The sequence below is a fragment of the Lissotriton helveticus genome, chromosome 6 (genome assembly GCF_964261635.1).
Source record: "Lissotriton helveticus chromosome 6, aLisHel1.1, whole genome shotgun sequence".
In the NCBI taxonomy this organism is placed as follows: Eukaryota; Metazoa; Chordata; class Amphibia; order Caudata; family Salamandridae; genus Lissotriton; species Lissotriton helveticus.
In genome coordinates, this window is record NC_136067.1 from 992,457,140 (window position 1) to 992,485,109 (window position 27,970).

Genomic DNA, 27,970 nt, shown 5'->3' on the forward strand with positions numbered 1-27,970 from the left:
GTTTTGCTGTGCTTGGCTGTGCTGTGTTGTGCTGTGTTTTGCTGTGTTTTGCTGTGTTGTGCTGTGCTGTGCTGTGCTGTGTTTTGCTGTGCTGTGTTGTGTTGTGCTGTGCTGTGCTGTGTTGTGCTGTGCTGTGTTGTGCTGTGTTGTGCTGTGCTGTGTTGTGCTGTGCTGTGTTGTGTTGTGCTGTGCTGTGTTTTGCTGTGCTGTGTTTTGCTGTGCTGTGTTTTGCTGTGCTGTGCTTTGCTGTGCTGTCCTGTGCTTTGCTGTGCTGTGCTGTGTTGTGTTTTGCTGTGCTGTGTTGTGTTGTGCTGTGCTGTGTTTTGCTTTGCTGTGCTGTCCTGTGCTGTGCTGTGTTTTGCTGTGCTGTGCTGTGTTGTGTTTTGCTGTGCTGTGTTGTGCTGTGTTTTGCTGTGCTGTGCTGTGCTGTGTTGTGTTTTGCTGTGCTGTGCTGTGTTGTGTTTTGCTGTGCTGTGTTTTGCTGTGCTGTGCTGTGCTGTGTTGTGCTGTGTTGTGTTTTGCTCTGTTGTGCTGTGTTTTGTTGTGCTGTGCTGTGTTTTGCTGTGCTGTGTTGTGTTTTGCTGTGCTGTGCTGTGTTGTGTTGTGTTTTGCTGTGCTGTGCTGTGTTGTGTTGTGTTGTGTTTTGCTGTGCTGTGTTGTGTTTTGCTGTGCTGTGTTGTGTTTTGCTGTGCTGGTAAGGGTATGTGAGGGTGTGTGTGAGGGGGTGTGAAGGTGAGGGTGTGAGGGTGAGGAGGTGTGTGAGGGTGAGGAGGTGTGTGAGGGGTGAGGGGGTGAGGGTGTGAGGGTGAGTGTCTCCAATGAATGTCACTGCTTCACCTTCTTTGAAAATGTTCAGTGCTGCAAATAGAGCATGCCGCCGTAATTATCACAGCATGAGGCCCCAAAGTGATAATTATCACAGCATGCAGAGAGCCGCCCCACGCTGCTGGAGCACTCAACTGCACATTAATTATAGTTGAGTGCTCCAGCAGCCTGGGGCGCCTGTTGACATGCTGTGATGAGTGGGTCTCATGCTGTGATAATTGTTGCAGCGCCTCAGGAAGTAGAGTTTCATGCTGGGATAATTGGTCTGGCGGGCTTGCAGCGCCTGACGTCCAACAAACGTGCACAAGCTGCTCAACCTTGAAGCTCGTTCACAGACCTGGGTCGGCTCGTGCCCAGGTCTGTATCGGGCTCGTTCACAGCTGTTACTCCCTTGACAGGGAGGAAGGTGACTATAGTCTCGCTGGCGGGAGCGCTTCGCGCTCCAACGCCAGCTCGACCTAAAAACGGCATACAGAAATGATTATGCTAGGGGTGGCGCAGTGAGAAGTCATTTACCATTAATAGGCTGTGGGCCTTCATTCGAAAGGTTGATCCTTGATATCGGTATTTGTCAGTGCCGGATCGCACTGGGGGCTTTAGGTTAAGTAATATTTCCGCTTGGTGCCAAGTTGCACCTCCTAAAATAAAAAGCAGTCAATACTCATGTTAGATCTCGTGCTTTTAACTAAAAGGGGGTTGCTTACGAACATGGTCTGCCAGTGTTACTTACTTGAATAACGGCGGAAGGTCAGGGCACGGGGGCTTCTGCTAGCGCTAAATAGCGGGTGACGTGAAGTGGAGTCTCCAAGTTATTTTATGTTTTTGGAGCCAAAACTAGTCGGTAATGGAAAGAGGCAAGGGACTGGCAGCCTTGAGGTCCAGGGGCCGTGGCCATCTTGGAACGGCAAATTAGCTGTCTACGGTGGCGGCTATCTTAGAACACCAAAGGGAACTAGGAAACAGTGATAATAACTGTGGTGCTATTGGCGCATGTGACAAAAAAACAGTGAAAGTGGTGGTGTCTTAAAACCGGCGCAAGTGACATAGATTAAGCAAATTTTTAGCAAGATTATATACAACACATTGAGTCACATGTTCCTTTTGGATCTGGTTTCTGTACTTGAAGGAGTATCACTGAATATCTGTTTATAACAAAGAGGTCCAGTCCTCAATACGATTGAGTCCATTCCTGATGCTATTAGTTCTCAGAATCCAGTGAAGTTCCTCCTTGTTTAGTAACGTTGCGACATCAGCCCCCCTGGGGGGGGGGGGGTTTATCATGGTTATGACAGTCCACGTAAGATCTCTCTCATTGTGTCCTTTTTCAGTATAGTGATCCACAAGTGGGGCGTTGGCTGTCTTGCAGCGTATCCGACTCCGATGTTGTCCAATCCTTAGTTTGATCTTCTGACTAGTTTGACCTACATAGATGAGATTACAGGGACATAGAATTGCATATACCACATTGGGCGTATTGCAGTTGGAAAAATATTTTCTTTGATATTTAATGTTGCCATATTCAAATCATTTCCCTTTTTTGGTTGAGTCGCAGAAGACGCAGCTGCCACATTTGGCATGCCCTGAAAGAGTTGGAAAACCCCATGCATCATTGAGTGTGGTCTTTACTGATTGTTGTGGTAGGGAAGCACGAACTAAGTGGTCTTTTAAGTTCTTGGCCCTCTTAAAAGCAAACATTGGAAGCTCAAGATTGAGCGGGCCAGCGTTTAAAACCGGCCAGTGTTTTAACACACTTTTTTTGATGGCATTAGATGCTGGAGTGAATGTGGTTACACATATAAGCCTGTCTTGGGGTTGTTTGGATTTGGGTTCAAGGAGGGTTTCCCTGGGGCAATACCATGCTCGTTTCAGAGACCTACGTACCAGTTTGCGTGGGTATCCTCTATACCTGAATTTTTTGCTCAGAACTTTTGCCTCTGTGAAGTAATCCTCCTTGAAATAACAGTTTCTCCTGATGCGTAGAAACTGTGAAAACGGGAGAGAGTCACGTAAGGCGCGAGGGTGATGGCTGGCATAGTTAAGCAGGGTGTTTCTCTCTGTTGGTTTGCGGTGTAGATTGGTTAAAAGGCGACCCTCAATGTGTTTTATTTCTAGGAATGGTAGTGAGTCTTTGCTGGAGGTTAGTGTGTATTTCAATCCTGCACTGTTGTTATTAAGCCAGTGGTGGAACTGTGTAAGGCTATCTAGGGGTCCTGACCACAGTAGAAAGATGTCGTCAATATATCGTTTCCACATGGCTATGCCACTGTGGAAAGGATTTGAAACATCCTAGATGTAGGATGTCTCCAGATGGTCCATGTACAGAATGGCCAGATTTGGAGCAAAAATCGCTCCCATTGAGGTCCCCCTTACCTGGCCGTAGAACTGGCCTTCAAACAGAAAAAAGTTTTTTGTCAGGCAGATCTCTAACAATTGGAGAATAAATATTGATGGAACATTATGTGGTTGGGGGCGTGTCTCAAGAACTTTTTCGATGACACGTAATGATTCATACTGAGGAATGTTAGTATAGAGTGATTCCACATCCAGCGTACACATGGTGCTGGATGTAGGATAAAACGGGAGGTCCTCTATGATGTTGATCATGTCCATTGTGTCTTTTATGTAGCATGTGGTTGAAGCTACAAATGGTTTTATAAAGAAATCGATGTAATGCCCAAGGGGTTCAAGTACCGAGTCACATCCAGAGACAATGGGGCGACCCGGGGGAGATTCTGAGTTTTTATGTATTTTAGGTAGGCAGTAAATTACCGGTATGCGTGGTGACTTTGTATTAAGAAAATCTAATTCCTTGTCATTGTTTTCTTGGCAATGTGTTACTCGAGGTAACGAGGTTGGTGTCAAGGTGAATCTAAGTGACTTGGCATTGGGTGAAAATTGAGGTTTGACTCTGTCCATGTCATTCAGCCAGGTTTGGACTAGTTGTTGTTTGTTTTTCGTGGCAAATAATAGGACTTATGTCTTGATGGGGTTGAGCTAAAGGTAGGTGCTGGGCATCCAGGTCTGTAATACATGCAGGCAGTGTTGGAAGCACAAAACTTCTGGAAGACGTGGGATAAGATGGAACACTGGGAGACTCCTCATGTGAATGCATAGGGATCTTCTGGGATCTTGAGATCCCATTTGATTGAATTGGCATTGGTAGAATAAGTGGTCGGAGATCTAAGGACATTGCCAGTGAACACCAATCAAAGATTCAGGGTGTGGATGAAGGTGGCATGGCCAATGGTGTTGAAGGTGGCTAAGTGGTCCAGCAGTGCCAGGGGCAGGGTTTATCTTTACCTGTGGTTAGAAGGGCATCATCTACAATTTGTAAGATAGTTGCCTTCATGCTTATTAGAGGTCAAACTGGTTGCAGTGAAATAGATGTTTTGCATTTATGTGATCTTAGAAATTAGCATATACAGTTGTTTCAATGGTTGTACTGATGAAGGGATGGGTGACTGATGGGCAAGTCTGGTCTGTTTTGAGAGTTTCAGGGAAGATGCCTTGAGTGAGGCTAGCATTGACAGTGGTGAGTAAGAATGAGAGATCATCTCCAGATTGAGGTGTGATGAAGGATGCCTGTATAATATGAACATATCAGGTGGCTTGGAGGGAGTTGGGTTGTTGTGAATTCTGGGCCAGATAGTTCTTTTAAAAGATGTAGAATGCTATAAGAGGTGTTAGGTTTACAAGGAGAAGCAGGTTTGATATTGTAGATGTGCTTTCAGAACTGTATTTTTTCACTGTAAAAGTGGTTGATGACATTGCACTTATCTATGGAGTGTCGGTTAGGAGGGTGATCAAAGAGGGTTGATGTAGTGCTTACTTTTTTTGAAGAGTGTTCTGCTTCTGTTAGCTGCTCTATATATGGTGTTCATGTAGTACTAGGCTTTATCTGTTGTGATGAGTTGTCTGCATGTGGCGCTGAACTTGGATATTGACATGTGTCAGAAGACATGCTGCTGTTTTCGCTATATATAATACATTCTTCCAAGAATGTACATCTAATTTCAAAAGCTGCCAATTAAAAAAGTTGAATTAAATTTGGCTGATGGTCGAACTCCGTTTGCCTTTTATCGCATCATTGACAATATATAAGCATGAGATAGCAAACATAGATAATGTGGACCAAGCACTTGTTGTTGGCCTACAACCAGTAAGTGACCGGTACTTGCTACAAAGATGTTCTAAATCTGTGTTGGTGGCACTGTAAACAGAATGTATGTCATTTTAAGACACTATTTATTGGTAACTGCTGTTACCTCAATATTGGTGCTTGTAGCCTTGGTTCGCCTGTTTTGGAACCCAAGCAATTTAACAAATCAGTTAATTTGCTGTTTAAAGGAAACATGCCTGTAATATTTGGCAGAAGACTGAAGGCCTGATTTAGAGTTTAGCACTTGGGTTACTATGTCACAAACATGATGGATAGCTTGTACGAATAGCTAAAAGGCCATTATATCATATGGAACGTGCAATAAGGTGGACGGCATATCCGTCACGTTTGTGATGGAGTACACATCTGCAAAACTCTCAATCAGGTTCAGTGATTCTAACACATTATTGTCTATTAACATACTGCAAACATGAGCACTTTAAGTAAATAATCATTGGCAAGGTAAATTGCTCTACTTTGGGCAGCCATGACAATGCTCACTTTGTTTTGTCATGATTATTGGAAAAATTCAGTGGGGGCTGGCATCATCAAAATATGGTAGGGCACAATGCCCCAAAACTCACCATAAAGGCTGTGTCCCTCCAGTGTGTCTTTGGTGGGATTTGTAGACGGTGAGCAGGAAAGGAAAGGAAAGGACTTCCTTCCTGACTAGTGGACGCAAACCTACCAGTCATGGAACTGCTCTCATGCTGTTTTCAGCATGAGATCTGCTCCAGGATTCATTGAAGCAGCCTAATTGAGCGCTCATTTTGAGGCCAGGGGCCTGTGCCATCTATCCCCCAGCTGTTTGTCGCAAGACAGCTAGCCAATCTGAAATGTGCGCTGCAGGAATTAGCCCCACCCCATGCCCTCACGCTTGTGCTGCACACAGTTTGAGATGGCGGCAATTTAAATGAAATGGCATTGTCATTTTATTTATTTGTTTTTACCTGCTGCACTAGCAGCAGGCGGGGCGACTCCCCTCCACCCTTTAGGAGGAACCGCCCCTGGGAAAATTTATTCTCAAGGAAGCTGCTGCAGCCTCATCAGTCTAAAATAAAAACAGTGGTAGAAATCAAAAACGCATGCCCATAGTAGTCCCTGGCACCGAAGGGAACTACTCCGTTTGAGTATGTAGTCATTGTAAAAGGACACATTACAATCACTTGCAGTGAAGTGAGCCAATAGCAGAAGTAGGCTGACCCATTCCCCCATGCTTATGCTGTGTTGGTTTGTAGAAAAATGTGAATGCCACAATAACAGACCAATAGATGAAGATGGCTAACTGAAGGTTCCTATAAATAGGTATATGCCACATAGAATTTGAGTAAAATCAGCAGGTCTTGGCAAACGCCAGATCTAAAAATAAAGATTAATTTTTAAAAAAAAGGGCTCTGGGCCATCTGGGTCAACATTCATGTGATGTGGTGTCCTTTGGCACCATATGGGCTGAGAGTCTCACAAACTCTCTGGTCAATGGGTGAATGAGTCCACGGCCTATAGGAGTTAGAAATAGCCAACAGCAAGTGTAGTGCTAAGTAGGAATTCCAGGGTCAGGTTCTTTGCAGCTGGACTAGCTTAGATGTCCTGTCCAGGAGTTTAGGAAGCGAGGGGTGAAGAGAGATAACAACATCTCAATTCTCTTTTCTTTCCTAAACTACAGAGAGGTATTCTTTGCAGGCAGTAATTGCAGCTTCTAATGACACAAACTTGAAGGGGAATAGAAAAAAAACTACAAACAGTTTTATGGTCTTATCTGCAAGGGTGTGTGGTTACAAACTGCTAAGCAAATGAAATAGCCCGTTGTTTCCTAAAGCCGCATTGTGAGGGCGAGTGTCAAAGCGCGGGGGGCGTGGTCAGAGCAGCGGGCACTGCGAGGGATCCCTGCTGGGTCCTAATTGGTCACCGCTGTCTTTAATGGCTTCCTGTGGCTGAGTGTTTGCTCGTCATTTGTTCTGTGCTGTTGTTCCTTCGCTTCTGAGAAGTTTAAAGCTGACGAAAATATTGTCTTCCTTTCTTTCCGCCAGGCTACCCCCGAGCAGCAACTGCCCCGGGTAAAGCTCTCCCACGAGCTGAAGTACTTGGAGGCAGTCCCAAAGTCCAATAATTACCTGGTATGATCTCCATGCATGATTCCTTTACAATTATTGACTTTTTGTACGTTTAACTCTGTTCTTGTTTAATGGCTCAGAAAGCAAAGACCTCCGAGATAAATTAAGCTACCCTACGTCTAACAGTTAGTTCACAGTTTGAATAAAAGTATTGTTCTCCAGAAAGATTAAAAGGGAAAAACGCAAAAGTCAGTTTTCATGTTTGTAGGTGGTGCATGGTATTATGTTATGGTTTCTCGTCACCGACTTATCAACAACGTCTTTGGAAGTGGATGACGTGAAGGGTCGTGTAAAACATTTTAAAGAAAATTGTATTTTCTACAGATTGACAGACTTTTGCACAGTTTTTTAGGGCAGACTGCTAACTTTCAATATAAAACTATACGGCAGATGTGAGGTCAAGTAACTAAGGGCCGCATTAGGATGGTGGTCAGATTTTTTTTTGGAAATTGGAATTGGGACCGCATTACTACAAATGGGCGTAGTCGCCAGCCTAATTAGGATGCAACAGTTACCACGGCAGTCACAATATCTATCGTTTGTATTGCAGCGGGTGCTGCAGGCTGCTGCACCCACCGCAATATAAAACATGGACATCCTACTTATCCCTGCACTACGTGGCAGGCACCATGCGCTGCCTGCCACATGGTGCAGGGATGCCCCCCAAGACCCAAAGGTGAGGCCCAGGGGTTAGGAGGGGGCCCGCTACGGGCCCCCAATGTCCCTTACCGCCAGCCTTTCCATGAATGGGCCAGCAGAAAGGAACATTGTAATGCCTATGGCGAAGCCTGGCAGGCTCTGCCACCATTGTAGGCATTACTGCTCCTCAAACAGACCGACGGGCTCCTTGAGCACGTTGGATCCGTGGCTGTCGGTCTCTCCGCCCGCCATACATCCACTTGCCATCATTATGAGGCAGGCTGAAATCCTCAATCCGATGGCAGATGGAACAGCACTATCGGGCTGTCGGTGGCGGTCCCACCGTCATCATAATCAGGCCCTAAATTGTTGACCGTGGAATAGGACTAGAGTTCTAACCTTGGCTCCCAAACTGGGCCTCATGGTGTGTTCCAGAGCAAATGACTTCGAATGCCCCTGTACCATTGCCTGAAAATTGAGGGTTCTTTAAGGTAAGCAAAGCGCCATGATTTTTTGGCCAAAAATAGTCATTGATTATGCTGCCATGGAAGACCCCAAATAGCATGCACATTACAAAATTTGGGACACTGTGCCATGTAACAAAGGGTATAAACACAGTAGCACGGCAGGCAGTTTATCTACTCTGTTCCATGCACTAAATAAAAATGAGACAATACAATTCCTTACAAAATAGTTAAAGTATGTTTTATGCTTTCTTTGTAAAATAGTTTTTCATTAGCTGTTAAGGGCACCTCTTTTACAAAACATAATCCGGAACACTAAATACTCTATTGAAAATATTGGGACTTTGAAGACCCATATTCAAAATGGAAACATTGCTCCACAACGAGGCTTGATTGCAGATGCCAGTAATTGCAAAGGTACCCGTCAGTTTTCGGATCCTGGCCCCAGACTGTCTATGGCCTCTGCATGTAGGCCGAAGATGTGTCCAGACTGGGCTCCCCTTATAAGCTGGAGTCCCTGGTTTAAATGGTCGCATTTTAATTTACAAAGTTTTTAACACAGTAGTATCAAAATAAACATTTAAATATGCTTGTTATGACCCAGCAATGATAACGTTCACATTAATAAAGAATACAAAATAGGCTGAGGATAGAGGATATCTTTGTACAGCACGGTGATATTTATTTACAAAAACAAGAATTAATGACTAGCTTCAATTCACAGTACACATTCTTTAAAATTGACCACAACGTCACCCCAACACAGGAATGTAACTTATGTAAAAAATAAAACCAGCAACTTTCAGATGAGATCCTCAAAATTGTTCTAGCAGCAAAAAAAATGTTTTTAAGGCCAGTATTGCTCGGAACGCATATCACAGTTTTTAAATAAGCCAAGTCAAACGCCTTGGCAGCTTTTAACCTCACCAGCATCACCCTTAAAAAAGATTGTCTAAGATGGAAAAAACATCCTCGTGCTCGAGGGCCCATGCCTCCTTCGTATACCCATACTCTGAGGTCGATCTTTGGCAACCACCCTTACATGCCCCGTCTTGGACCTGATTCTCCCTTTTGCACCTAAGCCCAAGGGCCTGGGCCACATGATCAGAAACATGGGGCACCAGTCTTATCTCCCTCAAAAGTACTAACTACTCTGTAGCCCTCATTTGGAGGAACAAAATGATCATGCGGGCCTCAACATATTCCGCAAGATATAAAGTTCCCTAATAGTATCACTAGCCAACTGGAGTACTAGTCCCACCATCCCCCTATACCAAAGAGGAAATCGTAATACTCCTATAAATAAACTCATCAAGCTACACCCAGCTTAACTGGCACATATTTGCACTGCCTTCTTCCCCCAAACAGCAACTGAAAGTGGCTCTGGTGGGTGGGTTTTTATCACAAGATGTGTGTGGTAGGTCTGGGAGGCATTAAGTGGACAGGCAATGAGATCGGCATCGCAAGCCCCTCACAGGACGTTATTGCCTCGCTGGTGTTCCCCTATATTCCCCTGTCACCCACCAGTAACCAACTTATGGTTCCCTTCCCCTCCTGCCCAGGTCAGTAATTTTCTCCCAGAGGTAAAACACCGCTCCATATAGCAGGGTGAAAAGACAGAAGCACATTGACCAATGCTCACTTCAAATTGACCCTTCCAGTGGCACGGTGAGCACTCACCCACACAAATCTTGCGCCTATTTTTGGGAAGACAAGGGGCCTCATTTATGAGAAATGACGCATCGCTGCGTGAAAGCAGCGATGCGTCACTTCTCAGTGCGCACTCCTTGCGTCATGATTGATGCGTCATATTTATAATATGACGCATCATGGCGCAAGGAGTTACAGATACGTCAGTATTTCTGACGTATCTGTAGGCGCAAAAGTGACGCATTGCTGGAGTGTGTCACAAAAGTGACGCAACTCCAGCAATGTGTTCTTTCACATGGGCAAATTCCATGTTGTTAGTGCCTGCATCAGCAGGCGTAATATTTTGACGCATTAGTGGCAAAGAAATGGCGCAGTGAAATCTTATAGATTTCACTGCGTCACTTCCATGACCCTTTCTTGCGTCAAAACGCCCCCCTTGCATACATTATACCTGGCGCAGGTATAATGTGGCACAGGGGTTTACAAAGTGACGCATCTACCTAGATGCGTCACTTTGTAACTATGGCGCAACAAGGTGCATTTTTTTATGCCACCGGTGCGTCACAAAAAGTGACACACCGGCGGCGTAAAAGTGACGCACAGCCTCATAAATGAGGCCCAAGGAATGAAAGTAACAGGCAAGTGCTCAGCTGGGAATATAATCTGAATGAATCAAGAGAGGAATCACAATCTGCCACAAGGGCAACTGAGACATGCCTTTCTTCCACTCTGAACAGGAATGAAGCTGCAACCATCCTAGCATGTTCATGTACATATCCATACTCTGCACAAATGTACACTTTGATTTCTCCTGTTCAACGATGCTGCCCATATGCAGGTGGACTCACCATGGGTGTCCGCAGAACTTTTTTCAGGGAGGGGCATAATTGAAAAAATTCAAGATCCCACTGCCAGTAGATGCCGGTATAATACAGACAGTGCAATTTTGAATTTGTTTTATCCAGGATCTGGGGGAGGGACAAGCGCTCCCCCTCATCCCTCCTTGTGGACAACCTTGGGACCCACTCTCCTAAGATCTGTTGTCTAAACAAGAAGTTGTTGCCTTACTCCTGTCTTAGTTGTGCATTACTCCTGGCTTTACAAGACTGATTGATTAGCTGTGTCTCACTCTAGACTTAGATGTGGTGTACTCATACATTTCCAGGAGTAACATGTTTTCTTAGAAACCTAAATCTCAAAGTATTTTTTCTGTTTCACTCTCAGAAACCATTGGCAGGAAATAACATATGAGATCACTAGTATCATCTATCCATCTCAATCCTTTTCTTTAGATCATCGAACTACAGGACGAGCTCATGAGAAGAGGAATCCTCAAGAGCAGGGGAGATTTTGAAGTATTTCATCAATTAATACAGGCTGGAGCTGAGGGTGCACAGCTCAAGGATACCCTTCAGGATGTGAAATCAAAGAGTTAGTTTTCTGTATATATATTTTTTCTTATTATTACTCTTACATTAAAATGTGTTGGTGCTTCACGCCACTTGGGGGGCCATTTTGAAAATATAAAATCTGTGTAAAAAAGATTATTTCTCTGATGAACTATGGAGCAGTTACGAGCTCTCTTCATTTCCTTATGCTTCCACAGGTAAGCACAGCCTTCTAAACTGACTCAGGTTGGAAAAATATAATTTCATCAGTTGAATACAAAAGGAGTGGGACTGCTTTATACTAGATCAGGGACCCAATAACCAACTCTGTGTTCTGTAACTGTCTAACTGCTAGCACTGAGAACTAGGTAAGGCTACCTCATAGTTAATCAGAGGACTGGGTCGAATGCCTCGTCATATCCTGAATTGTGGAGACTCTGTACACTTGCAGGTCAGCATCGGCCCACTGTATGGCCCTCATTAAGCTGTTTGTTAGTAGAGGACTGAGGGCAAGGTCAGACTGGGACAGAAAAATAGGCCAGGTACAAAATTAAAAGTTGTCCCCCATTAATGAATAAAAAAACGAAAAAAGTGGCCCATGTTTGCAATTGAGGCAGTTTCGGACTTGGAAAGATACAGGGCCCGATTCACAGAACTAACTTAAGAAAAAAATCCGAAACGTACTACCATTTTGCTATTCACAGAAGGCACTTACTCATTTCGGTTTTCACAGAATTCATTTAGGAGTCCTAAAGTTAGGAGTCCTAACTTTACTACTCCTAAACTCCCGAGCCTCAGGCACCCAGCACCAACACGGAAGCCCTCTTACATCGCCGACGACCAGATCAGGGCATCAAATGGTGCAGGGGGGTGCCCGGTCGTGTGAACAGACCGGCCCCCAACTCGCCTCCCGCCCTGTGGGTCAAATACAGGCCACAGGCCGCAGTCGGCGGCCGCGCTGGTACAGGGGGAGGGAGGGGGGATGCCCGCAACTTCCAGACGACACTAGCGCTTCAGGCTGCCACCACTCCCGCCGCGTCCGTGGCCGACACAGTCCTCCCGAAGCCATACAGAGCGGGCAAAAGTTGCCGTGCACAGCCCCTCAGATGCGTGCGGCTCGGGGACTGGAGCCGCCAGAGCAGACCGTCACCGCCGCCGCCCTCTCCACACCGCCACGGACCTCGGAGGGGTCCCGGAACGAGCTCAGTGAGATCTGCTCGCCATCATTCACAAGTAGGTGCCTTTGGGTTACGATAACCTTGCGGATTAGTACACGGATAAGCTGGGGAGTCTGTCTCTTCCCCGGAGCTCCTCTAGGCCACGGCCATCTTGCACTACAGCAAGCCACGCCCCCTCCCTCCCTCTGTTTTTTATTAATTTAATAATATTATTTTTTTATTATAAACGTTTGAATTGCATTTAGGTATTTAAATTCTAATTATGGAGTCTTTTTTCATATTTCTCAAAGTCCTTTCTGCCTAAATCTTACAGTGTTCTCCTTTGAGATAAAATTGGTATCATACTTAGCACCTCTTAGCCAATCTACATTCACCCTTAAGCAATATTTTCAAGTGTTTCTCTTCAATATTTACCCCTCCAGTGTCGTAATTGTAACTATAATACGTGGTGACAAATGCTCACCTGTAGTAAAGCTCCTATGACTTACTAGTAATCTCATTACTCTGATTCATTACCCAATTCTACTTCCTCGTCCCAGGCCTTAAATTATGAAGAGTCTCCATATATTGGAAACAGGAACTCCACTTCCACCCAAAATAAAAAGTTCAAACTTCCTCTCCTTAATGTGTGTCTGTAAAGGGCCATGTCTACCTCAAAACCCCCTGAGATGACTTGGAAAGCAGCTGACCAGACTGTGATTGAAGCTGGGCACACTTGCCAGAGTCAGGAGGGTCGTAACACCTGGAACGAGGGAGTAAAATTGGAGTGGGAGATTACGGGCAAGTAAGGGAAGCATTATTTCCTGATCTACCAAAGCAGGCATTGATGCCCTTCAAGGTAGACAGCTAGAAAGAGCAAAGCCCAGACACAAACAAGGAAAGATCAAATCCAGATGGCCAGGAAGCATGGAAGGAATACTCCAGATCAAAATCATGTCCAGAGGAATGTCTAGACCAGTCAGCTCAGCAGGAAGTTTGCTGGAGAACCCCCAACAGGCAAAAACAAGTGGGTGGGCAGGACCCACTCATGAAAATCCATGTCCCTACTAGAAGAATAAAATAAACTCCTGATCCCACTTCAACAGTTCCCATAAACCAACGCAAAACCAGGGTGGAGGGGCATGAAGAGGTTCCAAGGAATACATGGGAGCAACAACAGTCTGTTGTGACTTAACTGTTGCCATTCCTTTTCCTTAGCTACAACGTTCCTACTTCTCAGCCAGGATGAGTGCTGGAGTGCTTGGTGATGAATGGAATGCTGAATGCTTGGTGATGTCATAGAACAATGGGTGCCTGGTGATGTGCTGAGTGTCGGTTGGAATGTCAAGTTGAGCAGCAGGGAGGCTGCTCCTGGTGGGGCTACCTGTTTTCATCTACCTACTTACCTGGAACATACCTTGTAACTAAGCTTAAATAAACAATCTACAGAACATACACCTCATGGACTTTGTATTAGAACATTTAGGTGGTTATTTTACAAGAGCCTACGTGTTGGGGACAACAGACTGTATATGAAGCTACTGAAGAAACTGGAAGTAACTGGAATTAAGGAACCTGAAGGAAATACAACGCCCTGGTCCCTCATCACCTGGAATGCCAGCAGTCTGGGGTGTTTGACCTTCTAGACAACAATGAAGTTTACGTATTGATGTCAACTAGCCTGCTTGTCTACGTGCCCTGATGTGTTGGAAGCCCTTTGAGTTGCTGTATGGGTACACAGAACAGCTTGCTGAGTCAGATTGTGCAACTGGCAGTACTTCTTTGATTTCATCAAACAGCCAGGATTGATCTATTTTGTGTGAATCAAACAGAGATGCTGCGTGTATTTGGAGGCAATCAGCAGCGTTTACTTTAAAGTTATCATACAGCGCTTTGTATGATGAACCAGCTGCTCGTTCCCTGTGGTACTAATAGTGAAGGTGCAGTGGAAATTATTAATAACGGTTGTTGGACTTGGCCCTTTTTGCAGGGTCATCCCTGAACTTTTTGCCTTCCTCCTGTATTTTGTCTGACTTGTTTTTGTTGGTTTTATGACTCTGGGCACTTTACCACTGTTGATCAGTGCTAAAGTGCATATGCTCTCCCTATTGTAAATGGATGTATGGATTAGTGATTCCATGATTGGCTTCTTTCTTTGGTTTACTTGTCAGACCCTAGTACAGTTCACTGAGTGTGCCCAGGGATTGTAAATCCAAATGCTGCTGGTGGGCTTGCAGCACTGGTTGTGCCACCCACAGAAGCAGCCTTGTAAAATGTGTCTAAGGCCTGCCTTTGCAGAGCCTGTGTGCAGTCTGGTACTGCCATGTTGACTGGGCACGTGCCGTCACTTGCCAGTCCCTAAACCTTCCCTTTTCTTCATATCAGACACCCCTATGGTAGGCCCAAGGGCAGGGTGCATTGTAAGTATAAGGTAGGACATGCCCTGGTGTGTGTGGTGATAGAGCACGCAGGGACCGACTAGCTCAATTTTACCATACTCACCTTGGGCCCATATAACATTCACACTTTGAACTAGTAGTCCTGCCTAACCAATTTTCTAATTTAATCAGTTTGCCCAGAGGTCCGATTTAGGACTCATACCTGTAAACCATGACTTACCAATCCTTGTCACCTTACTATAAGTCCTGTGGATCAGGGAGTTAAACAGGTAATATTTAAACACATTTACTTTTCTAACAATAACCACAGACTCGGGGAAAGTTTTAAAACCTTTATCTATGATAGATTTTCTGAGTCAAATGAAAAAGGGCCACAATCTCGTAACCATAAATTTTACAAGCAAGAATATAACCAGCAGGACATACAGTTTGTAAGAAATCACAGTAACCCCTTTAGATATTGGTACCTGGGAAGGGTAAGAAAGGGAAATAGCACAAGGACATACCACATAGATTATATTTACCTAGAATGGTGCAATGACCAATCCTGGCCAGGGGCTGGGGCAAAATACAGACGAGGACCAGGCTCCCGACTAATCAGGTGCCCACAGGAAAAGACAGGTGCAGATCAGGACAAGTGACCTCAGCTAAATGCAACGCCAGCATCACACCCCTCTCTCTAGGAAAGTCAATTTTTACCCCGATTGGGTAATCCATTTTTCTGACAGAGTGCTTCACCAGCACCTCTGCTCTCGATTGCCTATTGAGTGTGTTGGGCCAGTGACAGGTCAGCTATTCGGACAAGTCGGACAATTTCTCTATCTGAGCCTACCTTAGTTATACCATTTCAAGGGCAATGTACCACCCCTAAATGTCGCAAATCTATTTGTTCCCCTTCAGTGATTGATCAAAAGACGAGGAGAAGTCATCATACCATACTAAGATGATGTAATTTCAGTTTGAATCATATTGATTAAATCCCCACCCATAATTTTATTTTGCCATGATTTTATTCCACCCAACAATATTGGTACACATTTTGAATACATTGTATTTGGTAGCTTCCTTTCTAGAGGTCAGATGATCAGGTTCCCAGGCACATCGTGGGTTAGAAGGGGGCTGGCAGGGGTTCAATGCCAGTGCTTCAGCAAATTCAGAGTCAGAGTACGCATGTGCAGAATCATCCAAGATGGAAGATGTGTCAGTGATCAGGCCCAAAGTACGAGCTAGTACCAAAATCAAAAAGAAGCATTTTAGAATACAGACATAAATGAATGCACTGTATACAACTTATCTCTACTCTATTCCCATTACTTTATTTTAACTTGTGCATTAATGATTAAGCAGAACGAACAAGTTTAGTACAAGCTGCAGCATAAACATTAACGTGTGAAATTTTAAGCAGCCATTTCTGGCACTAGTGCCCAGAAGCAAAGTTTTTCCACCAAGCAGAGAGGTACGTCATGACACATAGATGTGACAGACGCAAACGGCCATTTTAACGCATTAGAGCTACTGTTAGTAAAAGCACATAGGCAAGCTTCCCCTAGATGCTAGAAATGCAGTGAAATGTAAATATTAGTAAACAGAACATGTTGGTTAATATATTATAAGTTATTTAGAGAGGGCTGAATACAAGCAAGTTTCGGAATTTGTGAAACCTTGCTCCATCAGTGGCATGTCCTAATAGTGAATTACAGCCATTTCCCTTTTTTACTATTTCAAGGCTACCTGTTCTCCATAGGCCGGAATGGGCAGTTAGATTATTACATTTTATAATCCTAACTGACTCAGGGAACATGGTAGAAATTCGAGTTTAGTATGCCTGAACTCAGAATGATAAAATACATCTTTTAGTGAAGTTCATTTTAACATTCTGTGTTTGAAAATACCACTTTTAGAAAGCAGGTATTTTCTTGTCTAACTATCCAAAGCCTGCCTCTGATAGGTTGTGTATTCCTTGTCTGGAGTTTGAGTGACAGGCCTGGGGGATTGCAAGAGTCAGAATGAGTCGGCCCAGTGGTGAAAAGAGAGATCTGCATCTAGAAGGGTGGGAGGAGTTGCACCTGTGACCTGTGACCTGAATAGGGTTGTGCCTGCCTTCCACAATGCTGGCTCCACCCCCTGTGGTGCGGCTGATGTCTCTGCCCTCCACTGTGAAAGAAGAGAAGGAATCATGTCAACAAAGTGCTCCAGTGCTGTGCTTTCCCTTGACAATGCTGGCCCCACCTCCTGTGGGGCATCTGATGTTTCTGCCCTGCACTGTGAAAAGAAAGAAGGAGTTTTGTAAACAGAGTGCTCCAGAACTGGTTTGGACTGGGCAAAGGCCCCTCTGCCCTCAGAGGACAAAGGATTTTGGTGTATAAATATTGGGACCCTAATCCCAAGAAATTAGATCACTTTTGGACTACAAGAAGAAACCTCTGCGGAGGAGAGGAACCGGAAGAAACTGAGGAGAGACTATTCCTAAGCTGAAGTGCTGCTTAGGGGATTGGCCTGTAGTGGTTGCCTGACTGCCAAAGAGAGGAGAAAGAACTTTGTGTGCTTTACTTTCAACTTGTGAAGGATCTCCAAGGGCTTGGAAAATAATTGCCTCCTACTAAAGTCTCAGGGACAACAGACTTCACCCCAGCTCCCTAGAGTTCTTTGGAAGTGCCTGCTGCTGTTTTGGGCCTTCTGAGGGACTGTGTGTCACAAGGAGCTGGAAGCGCGACTCAACGAAGAAGAAGCGTGTCCCCATCGCTGCTGCTGCCATCGCATCTCTGAACAAGGGTGTCGCCACTGTATCTGTCGTATTGCACCGCATCGAGAAAAGCGTCTTGCAACGAGGAAGAAGCGTGTCGTCGACGCTGCTGTTGCAGTCGCATCTCTGAACAAGGGTGTCGCCGCTGTGGCTGTCGTATTGCACTGCATCGAGGAAAGCGCCTCGCATCCCCGGTGAAGCACGTTGCTGTCGGAGCTGCTGCAGTTGCATCATGGATGTCACCGCTGTAGTTGTCGTATCGTGTGGAAGCTTGTCGCAAACGTCGGAGAACAGTGTCGCAGCCAAGGCTGTTACCGTCGCATCGCTGAAGAAAGGTGTCGTCGCTGTAGTTGACGCATCGAACCAAGACTTCTCACATCATCGGAGAAGCGTGCCGCATCTGGAAGATCTTCGCGTCTTTCTTTCTTTGCACCGCAACTTTGCCGCATTTCAATTGCTGCAACATTGCTTGTTGTGGAAGCGCAACGCATCGTAAGGTACATTGACGCAAAGTGTTGCATCTTAAAAACTGCACTGAACTAAGCTAAAACTACAATTTTTAAGTATAGTATTGTGGATTTTGTCGTTTGTGGTCTTGTGTTAAGTCTATATAAAGAATACTTCTTTTTAATATACAACTGTGTGGTGTCCATCTGTAGGTTTGTCACTGGGTGGTTACTGTATGTGGTCACAAATGCTTTACACACTGCCTCTGAGATAAGCCTGTCTGCTCGAGCCAAGCTACCAAGGGGGTGAGCAGGGGTTATTTTAGGAGTGTACCCCCTTACCCTGACTAGAGGCAAGGGTCGCTATTTGTCACAAGTAGATACCTGTGCCAACTAGAGACCCCCAAATCTAACAACGGTAAATTCTGCAGTGCTGCGGGGGCATCCTAACTCTGACTTTGGCTTGTTGTGGGTAGTGCGGAGTGCATGCCCTTTTACTGTTGGGTTTTGCAGGATTCAAATGGCCACAAGACTGTTATCTATGCATAGCTCGTGTCCACTTACCAGGATGTGAGGCGGCATTCGAAAATACCCATGTGCGCTTCACTGCATCCTGGATGTGTCCTCTCCTGCTGCCACCCCGAGGCGTCGCTGTGAGCACTGTGATGCACTCTGCATGAGTCAGCAACGAGCATAACTTGGCGGTGGACCATCACGCTTGTTGAATGTTAGAAATGTGATTTCTGGTTGGCTGAGGCTTGCGCCAAAGCCAGGCAGAAATCACAACTCTAGTCAGGGCAAGGGAGTTCCCCGCCAAATATAACCCCTGCTCACCCCCTTGGTAGCATGCCCGAGCAGTAAGGCTTATCCCAGAGGCAATGTGTAAAGCATTTGCGCACGCACCCACCAGCAACAACATCCCAGCCCCCCCACTCCACACAAGGTTATATAAAAAATAGCCTTTGTATTCTCAAAACACATCAGATAGTAATCACACCATATACATTGTGCCAACTGGCACAGGCAATATTTACAAGGGATTATGTACTCCTGACAGGGCCACATGGACCACTGTCAGGATCATCACAAAGTGAACTTGGTGAAGGTGAACTAAAACATACAAGTAAAATAGGTCATAGAACGTACAGCCAGTAAACACTGATAATCACTGCACTTGCAACAGCCTGTGCCATGAAATCCCTCATGCACAGTCTTCCACCAGTCTAACTACATTAGTCCCTCACCACCTAAGTAAAACCTTACGCTAGGGGCGTAAATCACACCGGGATGTATAATCTCCCTAACATAAACCTAAACAGGTAAAACAACCTCCTATGCATAAATCATATCTAGAGGCATTAATCAGGGTGCGCAAAACATACTACACACAGTACATTTCCTAACACCCAAAGCATTAGCACATAACTCACATCTAGCACATACATCACATTAGCACATAAATCAGATTAGGGCCTGCGCCCTATAAATGTAACAACCCCCCTGGCCAACTGGCCATCTAGGAAGGGGCTCAAATGCCCTATGTCCACAGATTAAGGGCTGCTGCCTAAGCAGCGGAGGTCCAGGTTGCGCCACTGCGCCAAGACCTAAACTTGGCAGCTGCTCACTACTTGCTGGGCAGCTGAGAACAAGAACAGGGAGGCCTAAACGCTGTAGCTGGCACTGAGTGCTGCCAGCTGTGGAAGGCCAAGGTAGGGACGAAGGAGTGCGTCTCACTCCTGGGTTCACAAAGAACAAGTCCCTAGAAAGAAAAACCTAAACGGTGCAGCTGCCCACTACTTGTTGGACAGCTGTGAATCAAAACTGCGACATGTGCTCTCACTGGCCCTTAGGAACAAAGACTGGGACACGTGGGAGCCTTCTAGGCTCTAGGACAATACTGCGCCACCGGTTGGAGCCATCTAGGCTCTAGATCAAATAATGGGAATTTTGGGGAGCCCTCTAGGCTCTGAACATTACATGCCCAAGCGCTGGAGCCATCTAGCTCTGGGAACGCGGTGCCCCCACGGAGCGTACTGGCTCCTAAAATCATTAGGTCCATCACTAGGGCGCACGGGCCCACGGGGCCTTCTAAGTAAAAACATGCCCAATTGTTGGAGCCACAAATGGGCTCAGTAAATCACTAATGAACCGTTGGGGTGGCCCACTGCCATCTAGGGCTGCCCTAAATGCACCCCTGCCTACTGTGTAGCGCCCTGGTGCTAATACAAGCCCCTACGGAGCCACCCCCAGCCCGTTCACTCACCGGGCTGCTTCTCCTGTGGCGGGGCTCCTCCGGGCAGGCGGCAGGACACCTTCTGTGTTCGCGGTGGAGGCAAGCACCGGCAATGTGCCTCGCGCCCCTCCGCTCTTTACCGCTGCTGGCTGGCGCCCACGGGGCTCTCCCTCGCACGGGCAAGCTCCAGCATTCACTCTCGGGCGGCACTTCTTCTTCACCCGGGCCCCCTCCTGGGACCCGGGATTCCTGGTGGCCATACGGAGGGGCGGGGTAGCCTCCCGTCCTCTCCTCACAGCACCAGCTTCCAGCCACACCTCCCCTTCCGTCCTGCGGCCCCGCCCACAACCAGGCGGGCCGCGGACGCGGCGGCAATGTGGACTCTCGGCCGGATTCGAGGGGTAGGCTCCCTCTAAAATGAACAATTAGCGAGCGGGGTGGGCACCCGCTCCCTCCAATTACACAGGCAGACACAGGGTGGGCACCTGCTCGAGCAAATCACGCATGAGCAGGGTGGGCACCCGCAAAACCCCACAAGGAGGAGGAGGGAATCCATACGAGGGGGGTTCCCTCGCGAAGGGCTGCAGCAACGCGCTGCTCAGCCCCCAGGCTCTCCCTTCTCTAGGGAAATAAAATGTAAGCGCGCCTAGCCCAAAATAAGGCGCAGGGAGGCTGCTCCAACGCTGGGCACAATCCACACAGGAGAAAATAGGTCCCAGAGGTCCAGGGCATCAGGAGTGGCAATGCAGGGCCCATGGGCCATCACACAGGGCACTCCAGCAAGGAGACAGCCCCAATGGCGGTCCCTTCTGGGCCCCACTAGCAGCAAGCCCCCTCCTGTTAGGATCCAAACAAGAACTCCAGGTATCCAGGTGTCTCAGGCAACCAGGGGCTGGGCAGGGCCCAGGGAGGCAAGCCTTCCCCTGGGCCCCAGCAGCAGCACGCCCCTGGTAGATTCAAGTCAGGAAACAAAAACCTTTACTTGGGGTCACAGCCCCTCTTTTATACACAGAAATCCTTTGTTGTCAAAGGTGCAGGTAAGGGGCGAACCAGATGCAACTGGTTCTTGAGCACTTTGTTTTGCTCAGCCCCTCTGCCTATTCACAGGATGAGTCAGGGACATCAGACACACCGCAGGGGGTGGAGCCAGCCTTGTGGAGGGAAGGCCCAGCCCTATTCAGGTCCCAGGTGCACTCCTCCCTCCCATCAACATGCAGATCTCTCCATTCACCACCGGGGCAGACCCATCCTGACTCCTGGAGCCAGGCACACCAGCCAGCTCCAGCCAATCACAAGCCAGACAGTCAATTCACATTCACTGCACAGACATGCCAACTTCTAGAAGTGGCACTTCCACACTAGACACAATAAATCCACGCACATCATCACGCAGCATTTAATCACACGAGTCCGCACATACCATACTCTACCCTGCACTCCCCACACATCAGGAACTACCATGGACACACATATCCCCCATGCATTCCTATGGGAGGGCAGGCCAATCTCACACACGCACTCAGAGAGCGCACGCACTTTACACTGGGACACAGTGTCAAAGTGTGCAAAGACCAGAAATCACTATAATTATGTAATATTAAAAGGCAAAACGTTCTGGGGTGAACCTGCCAGAAGGGCCAAGTTCAACAGTGAGGTTGCAACACAATGAGGAAAGCGCGTCGTCACCGTGATGACTGTGGGGAGTTCACCAACTAGACCACGTATCTGTCCACGCATTGCTTGTTCTAAGGATACAGGAAGTGGTGTGCAGCGTGCATCGGAAGCATGAGGGGGAGGGCCAAGTCTAACACAACCCCATTCCAGCCAAAACGCAGGGCAGACCAATCACCACTGTGATGGGCTTCCCTGCTTAGGGCGATAGAACACAGACGCGGGCCCGCACTGCAGGGACACCCTCCTGTTCTACGCCACGTTGTTCGACAAAAAAAACACACACAAAAAAAAATTTCAGGCCCAACTAGGCAACCCCACCGGTTCTCATTAGTTGTCCACGGCTAGAACCAGGCCCTGGGCCACCCAGATACCACTGGTCCTTGCCAATCCACAGAGTGGGGGGTGGTAACCCCTTGACATACAATAGCTATTCTCCAATCCCCTTCTCAGTGTAGTTCCAAACTACCACTGATCCTTCAACCTAGGGACCGCACCCTTAGGCTGACCAGAGTTCACGGGCAAGAGTGCCCCACCCTACCTCTACTTCTGGGGTTGCGCACTCTCCCAGGAGAAGCACCCGCCAGAACACAACTCTCCCACCAGTTTAGGACCTCTCTCCCTCAACTGGTCTACCACCTGGGATCCACATTCACCGGATACACAGGGTTCAGAGGCAAGGTACTCCCTCCCTCTGCACCCCCTTCCAGAGTTCTGCACCTCCCACTGTAGAACAGGGTCCCTCCACTTAAGGTAGGCCCCACCTGCTCTCAGGGTAGTACCACAACACTCAGCCAAGAACCCTAAAGATCCCTGCTAGGCCTGTACCACCCCTTCTGGTAAACACAGGGTCTCTTCACTTAAGATGAGCCCCACCTGTGTTCACAGGGGTAACTCTAGAAGGCAAAACCGGCCAGGACGCTGGTTACAGTCGCCCTGACATCCAGGACAGGCAAACACCTGAACCTGGCTCCCCAACCGAGGGACGCTACCCTTTGGTCAGATGTCTGGCGCACCAGGACTTCATGAGGGTGACACATAACTAATGTGTCATGTGACAAGTCTGCCTGACTCTCAGGACAGAAGTGGCGTCACCATGGTCACTCATTGGTGACACAGCCCTTTCTGGCTGGCCCCTGACCCACTGGTTCTTCCACTGGAGAGCCTTTCCCCCTCTCACCCCTCCATCTGGACTTCTGCACCCTCCCAACTGGAGCGGTACTGCCAGACACCAGAACTACTGGAACCCTGCTTACAGATTTTCTGCGTTCTCTAAACACTGGGAGATCCTCCTCAAATGGGCTACAAGTACAGCCTAGGCTCCCCACCTGGTGTTCCATAAAGAAACCACCCAGGTCCTGAGACAGGGTTTCAGGCACATGGAGACACGCAGTCCCACCTACTCCTTCTCCTCAGAGACAGGACGTGGGCCCCTACACCGTGACCTAGCTGGGCTACTCTGAGCCTCTTCCACCACCCGGGCTGGAAGACACCTCAGCCACTCCTTTTGGAATTACTCCCCAACGCAAGCTCCTTATTTCAGAGAACTCACACCCAATCAACCAGCACGCTCCCTATTTCAGAGAACTCACACCAAAGCATTCAGCAAGCTCCTTATTTCAGAGAGCTCACACCAAAGTATTCAGCAAGCTCCTTATTTCAGAGAGCTCACACCAATCGTCCAGTGCAACACACCATTCATCCCCCCCCCCCCCCCCCCAGATCGGTGAGACAGTATCTACTGTCCCTGAATCTCAACCTGCACCCCTCTTACTGAGCACCGGGTGCCACACTCTGGGAACGGGACGGGGAACACATGCACTGGACACACTTATGCTGCCACCACTGGATCCCACCCTTACTGGTGAATCCCGAAAACTCATACTGCACTTAGGGGATAATCTACTCTCCTGAGCTAGTGACACCATACCAATTAAGTCCCCACTGTAGGCCAACCCAAGAACCAGGACAATGGCTCAAGGCAGTCTCTCCTCCAGATTCTCTGGTTTCTGTCCTTGGCAGGACACCCAACTCACAGTGCACAAGAAACACATTTCCAAAGAAATGACATTTTTAGAACCAACTTAAAAACAATAATCCCTTTCCATGTGACTATCTAATATGCAGAGTTTTGTAGTGGAGCCAGTTGTCGCTGTGGTACTGCGCAAACACAAATCCAAATCCCTTCCTCTGTTCACCACTGCTAGAAATGGGATTTCTGGTTGGCTGAGGCTTGAGCCAAAGCCAGGCAGAAACCACCACTCTAGTCAGGGCAAGGGAGTTACACGCCAAAGATAACCCCTGCTCACCCCCTTGGTAGCATGGCACGAGCAGTAAGGCTTATCCCGGAGGCAATGTGTAAAGCATTTGCGCACGCACCCACCAGCAACAACATCCCAGGCCCCCAACAAAAGGAACTCCACACAAGGTTATATCAAAAATAGCCTATGTATTCTCAAAACACATCAGATAGTAATCACACCATATACATTGTGCCAACTGGCACGGGCAATATTTACAAGGCATTATGTACACCTGACAGGGCCACATGGACCACTGTCAGGATCATCACAAAGTGAACTTGGTAAAGGTGAACTAAAACATACAAGTAAAATAGGTCATAGAATGTACAGCCAGTAAACACTGATAATCACTGTACTTGCAACAGCCTGTGCCATGAAATCCATTATGCACAGTCTTCCACCAGTCTAACTACATTAGACCCTCACCACCTAAGTAAAACCTTACGCTAGGGGCCCTAACATAAACCTAAACAGTTAAAACAACCTCCTATGCATAAATCATATCTAGAGGCATCAATCAGGGTGCGCAAAACATACTACACACAGTACATTTCCTAACACCCAAAGCATTAGCACATAAATCACATCTAGCACATAAATCACATTAGCACATAAATCAGATTAGGGCCTGCGCCCTATAAATGTAACAACCCCCCCCTGGCCAACTGGCCATCTAGGAAGGGACTCAAATGCCCTATGTCCACAGAGTCAGGGCTGCTGCCTAAGCAGCGGAGGTCCAGGTTGCACCACTGCGTCAAGACCTAAACGTGCCAGCTGCCCACTACTTGCTGGGCAGCTGAGAACAAGAACAGGGAGGCCTAAACGCTGCAGCTGGCACTAAGTGCTGCGCAGCTGTGGAAGGCCAAGGTAGGGGAGAAGGAGTGCGTCTCACTCCTGGGTTTACAAAGAACAAGTCCCTAGAATGAAAAACCTAAACGGTGCAGCTGCCCACTACTTGTTGGGCAGCTGTGAATCAAAACTGCGACATGGGCTCTCACTGGCCCTTAGGAACAAATACTGCGACACATTGGAGCCTTCTAGGCTCTAGGACAATACTGCGGCAACGGTTGGAGCCATCTAGGCTCTAGATCAAATAATGGGCCTTTTGGGAAGCCCTCTAGGCTCTGAACAACACATGCCCAAGCGCTGGAGCCATCTGGCTCTGGGAACGCGGTGCCCCCACGGAGCGCACTGGCTCCTAAAATCATTAGGCCCATCACTAGGGTGCACCGGCCCATGGGGCCTTCTAAGTAAAAACATGCTCAATTGTTGGAGCCACGCATGGGATCAGTAAATCACTAATGAACCGCTGGGGTGGCCCACTGCCATCTGGGGATGCCCTAAATGCACCCCTGCCTACTGTGTAGCACCCTGGTGCCAACACACGCCCCTATGGAGCCCCCCAGCCCATTCAGTCACCCGGGCTGCTTCTCCTTTGGCGGGGCTCCTCCGGACAGGCGGCAGGACTCCTTCTGTGTTCGCGGTGGGGTCAGGCACCGGCAATGTGCCTCGCGCCCCCTATGCTCTTTACCGCTGCTGCCTGGCTCCCACGGGGCTCTCCCTCGGCAATGGGAGCCCCGCAAGGGCAGGCGCCAGCGTTCACTCTCCGGCTGCACTTTTTCTTAACCCGGGCCCCCTCCTGGGACTCGGGACTCCTCGTGGCCACACGGAGGGGCGGGGTAGGCTCCCGTCCTCTCCTCGCAGCACCAGCTTCTGGCCGCATCTCCCCTTCCGTCCTGCGGCCCCGCCCACAACCAGGCGGGCCGCGGACGTGGCGGCGACGTCGGCTCTAGCCCGGATTCGAGGGCTAGGCTCCCTCTAAAATGAACAATTAGCGAGCGGGGTGGGCACCCGCTACCTCCATTTACACAGGCAGACTCAGGTTGGGCACCTGCCTGAGCAAAACCCCAAAAGGGGGAGGGGGAATCCCACCGCGCTGCTCAGCTCCCAGTCTCTCCCTTCTTTAGGGAAATCAAATTAAAGCGCGCCTAGCCCAAAATAAGGCACAGGGAGGCTGCACCAAGCCTGGGCACAATCCACACAGGAGGAAATATGACCCAGGGGCAAGCACACAGGGCACTCCAGCAAGGAGACAGCCCCCATGGCGGTCCCTCCTGGGCCCCACTAGCAGCAAGCCCCCTCCTGTTAGGATCCAAGCAAGAACTCCAGGTATCCAGGCATCCAGGGCATCCAGGGGCTGGGCAGGGCCTAGGGAGGGAAGCCTTCCCCTGGGCCCCAGCAGCAGCACGCCCCTGGCAGATTCAAGTCAGGAAACAAGAACCTTTACTTGGGGTCACAGCCCCTCTTTTATACACAGAAATCCTTTGCTGTCAAAGGTACAGGCAAGGGGCGAACCAGATGCAACTGGTTCTTGAGCACTTTGTTTTGCTCAGCCCCTCTGCCTATTCACAGGATGGGTCAGGGACATCATACACACCACAGGGGGTGGAGCCAGCATTGTGGAGGGAAGTGCCCAGCCCTATTCAGGTCCCAGGTGCACTCCTCCCTCCCATCAACATGCAGATCTCTCCATTCACCCCCGGGGCAGACCCATCCTGACTCCTGGAGCCAGGCACACCAGCCAGCTCCAGCCAATCACATGCCAATCACATGCCAGAAAGTCAATTCACATTCACTGCACAGACATCCCAACTTCTAGAAGTTGCACTTTCACACTAGACACAATAAATCCGCGCACATCATCGTGCAGCATTTAATCACATGAGTCCGCACATATCAAACTCGACCCTGCACTCCCCACACATCAGGAACTACCATGGACACACATATCCCCCATGCATTCCTATGGGAGGGCAGGCCAATTTCACAAACGCACTCAGAGAGCGCACGCACTTTACACTGGGACACAGTGTCAAAGTGCGCAAAGACCAGAAATCACTATAATTATGTAATGTTAAAAGGCAAAAAGTTCTGGGGTGAACCTGCCAGAAGGGCCAAGTCCAACACAATGAGGAAAGTGCGTCGTCACCGTGATGACTGTGGGGAGGTCACCAACTAGACCGCATATCTGTCCGCGCATTGCTTGTTCTAAGGATACAGGAAGTAGTGTGCAGCGTGCATCTGAAGCATGAGGGGGAGCGGATTTGTGTTGTGCGGCAGCATTTACTCCATCTGCTAATAGAGATATTCAGTCAATCAATCAAGGAATTTGTAGAGCGTGCTACATACCCGTGAGGGTCAAGGCACGGGGGGGGATGGCTGCTACTGATCGAAGAGCCAGGTCTTGACAAGTCTTCTGAAGGGCAGCAGGTCTTGGGTGTGTCGTAGGTTGGTGGGAAGGGTGTTCCAGGTCTTGGCAGCGAGGTGGGAGAAGGATCTGCCGCTGGCGGTTGTTTTCTGGATGCGTGGGGCCGTGGCGAGGGCGAGGCTTGCTGAGCGGAGCCTGCGGGTGGGGGTGTAGAAGCTGAGTCGTCCGTTGAGGTATGCTGGTCCGATGTTGTGTAGGGCTTTGTGTGCGTGGATGAGGAGTTTGAAGGTTATCCTCTTGTTGATGGGGAGCCAGTGTAGGTCTCTCAGGTGGGGGATGATGTGGTTGCATTGGGGCATGTCGAGGACTAGTCGTGCCGAGGCGTTCTGGATGCGTTGCAGCCGTCTCAGGAGCTTGGTTGTTGTTCTTGCGTAGAGGGCGTTTCCGTAGTACAGCCTGCTGGTGACGAGGGCCTGGGTGCCGTTTTTTCTCATTCCGGAGGGGATACACTTGAAGATCCTGCGGAGCATTAGGCAGACCCTCCAGCATTTCGCGATTTCGCGATTCACGAAAA

General features: G+C 48.2%; 1 protein-coding gene across 2 annotated transcripts in view; it reads left to right on the forward strand.

Annotated features, from left to right (window-relative positions):
• LOC144761620 (uncharacterized) overlaps nt 1-27,970 on the forward strand; it is an 878,183-nt gene that overhangs the window by 444,064 nt on the left and 406,149 nt on the right. For both annotated transcript variants that reach the window (XM_078646920.1, XM_078646921.1), the window contains exons 6-7: nt 7,012-7,098; nt 11,141-11,279. In XM_078646920.1, coding sequence (XP_078503046.1) covers nt 7,012-7,098; nt 11,141-11,279 — 226 coding nt within the window. The remainder of the gene's footprint in view (nt 1-7,011; nt 7,099-11,140; nt 11,280-27,970) is intronic.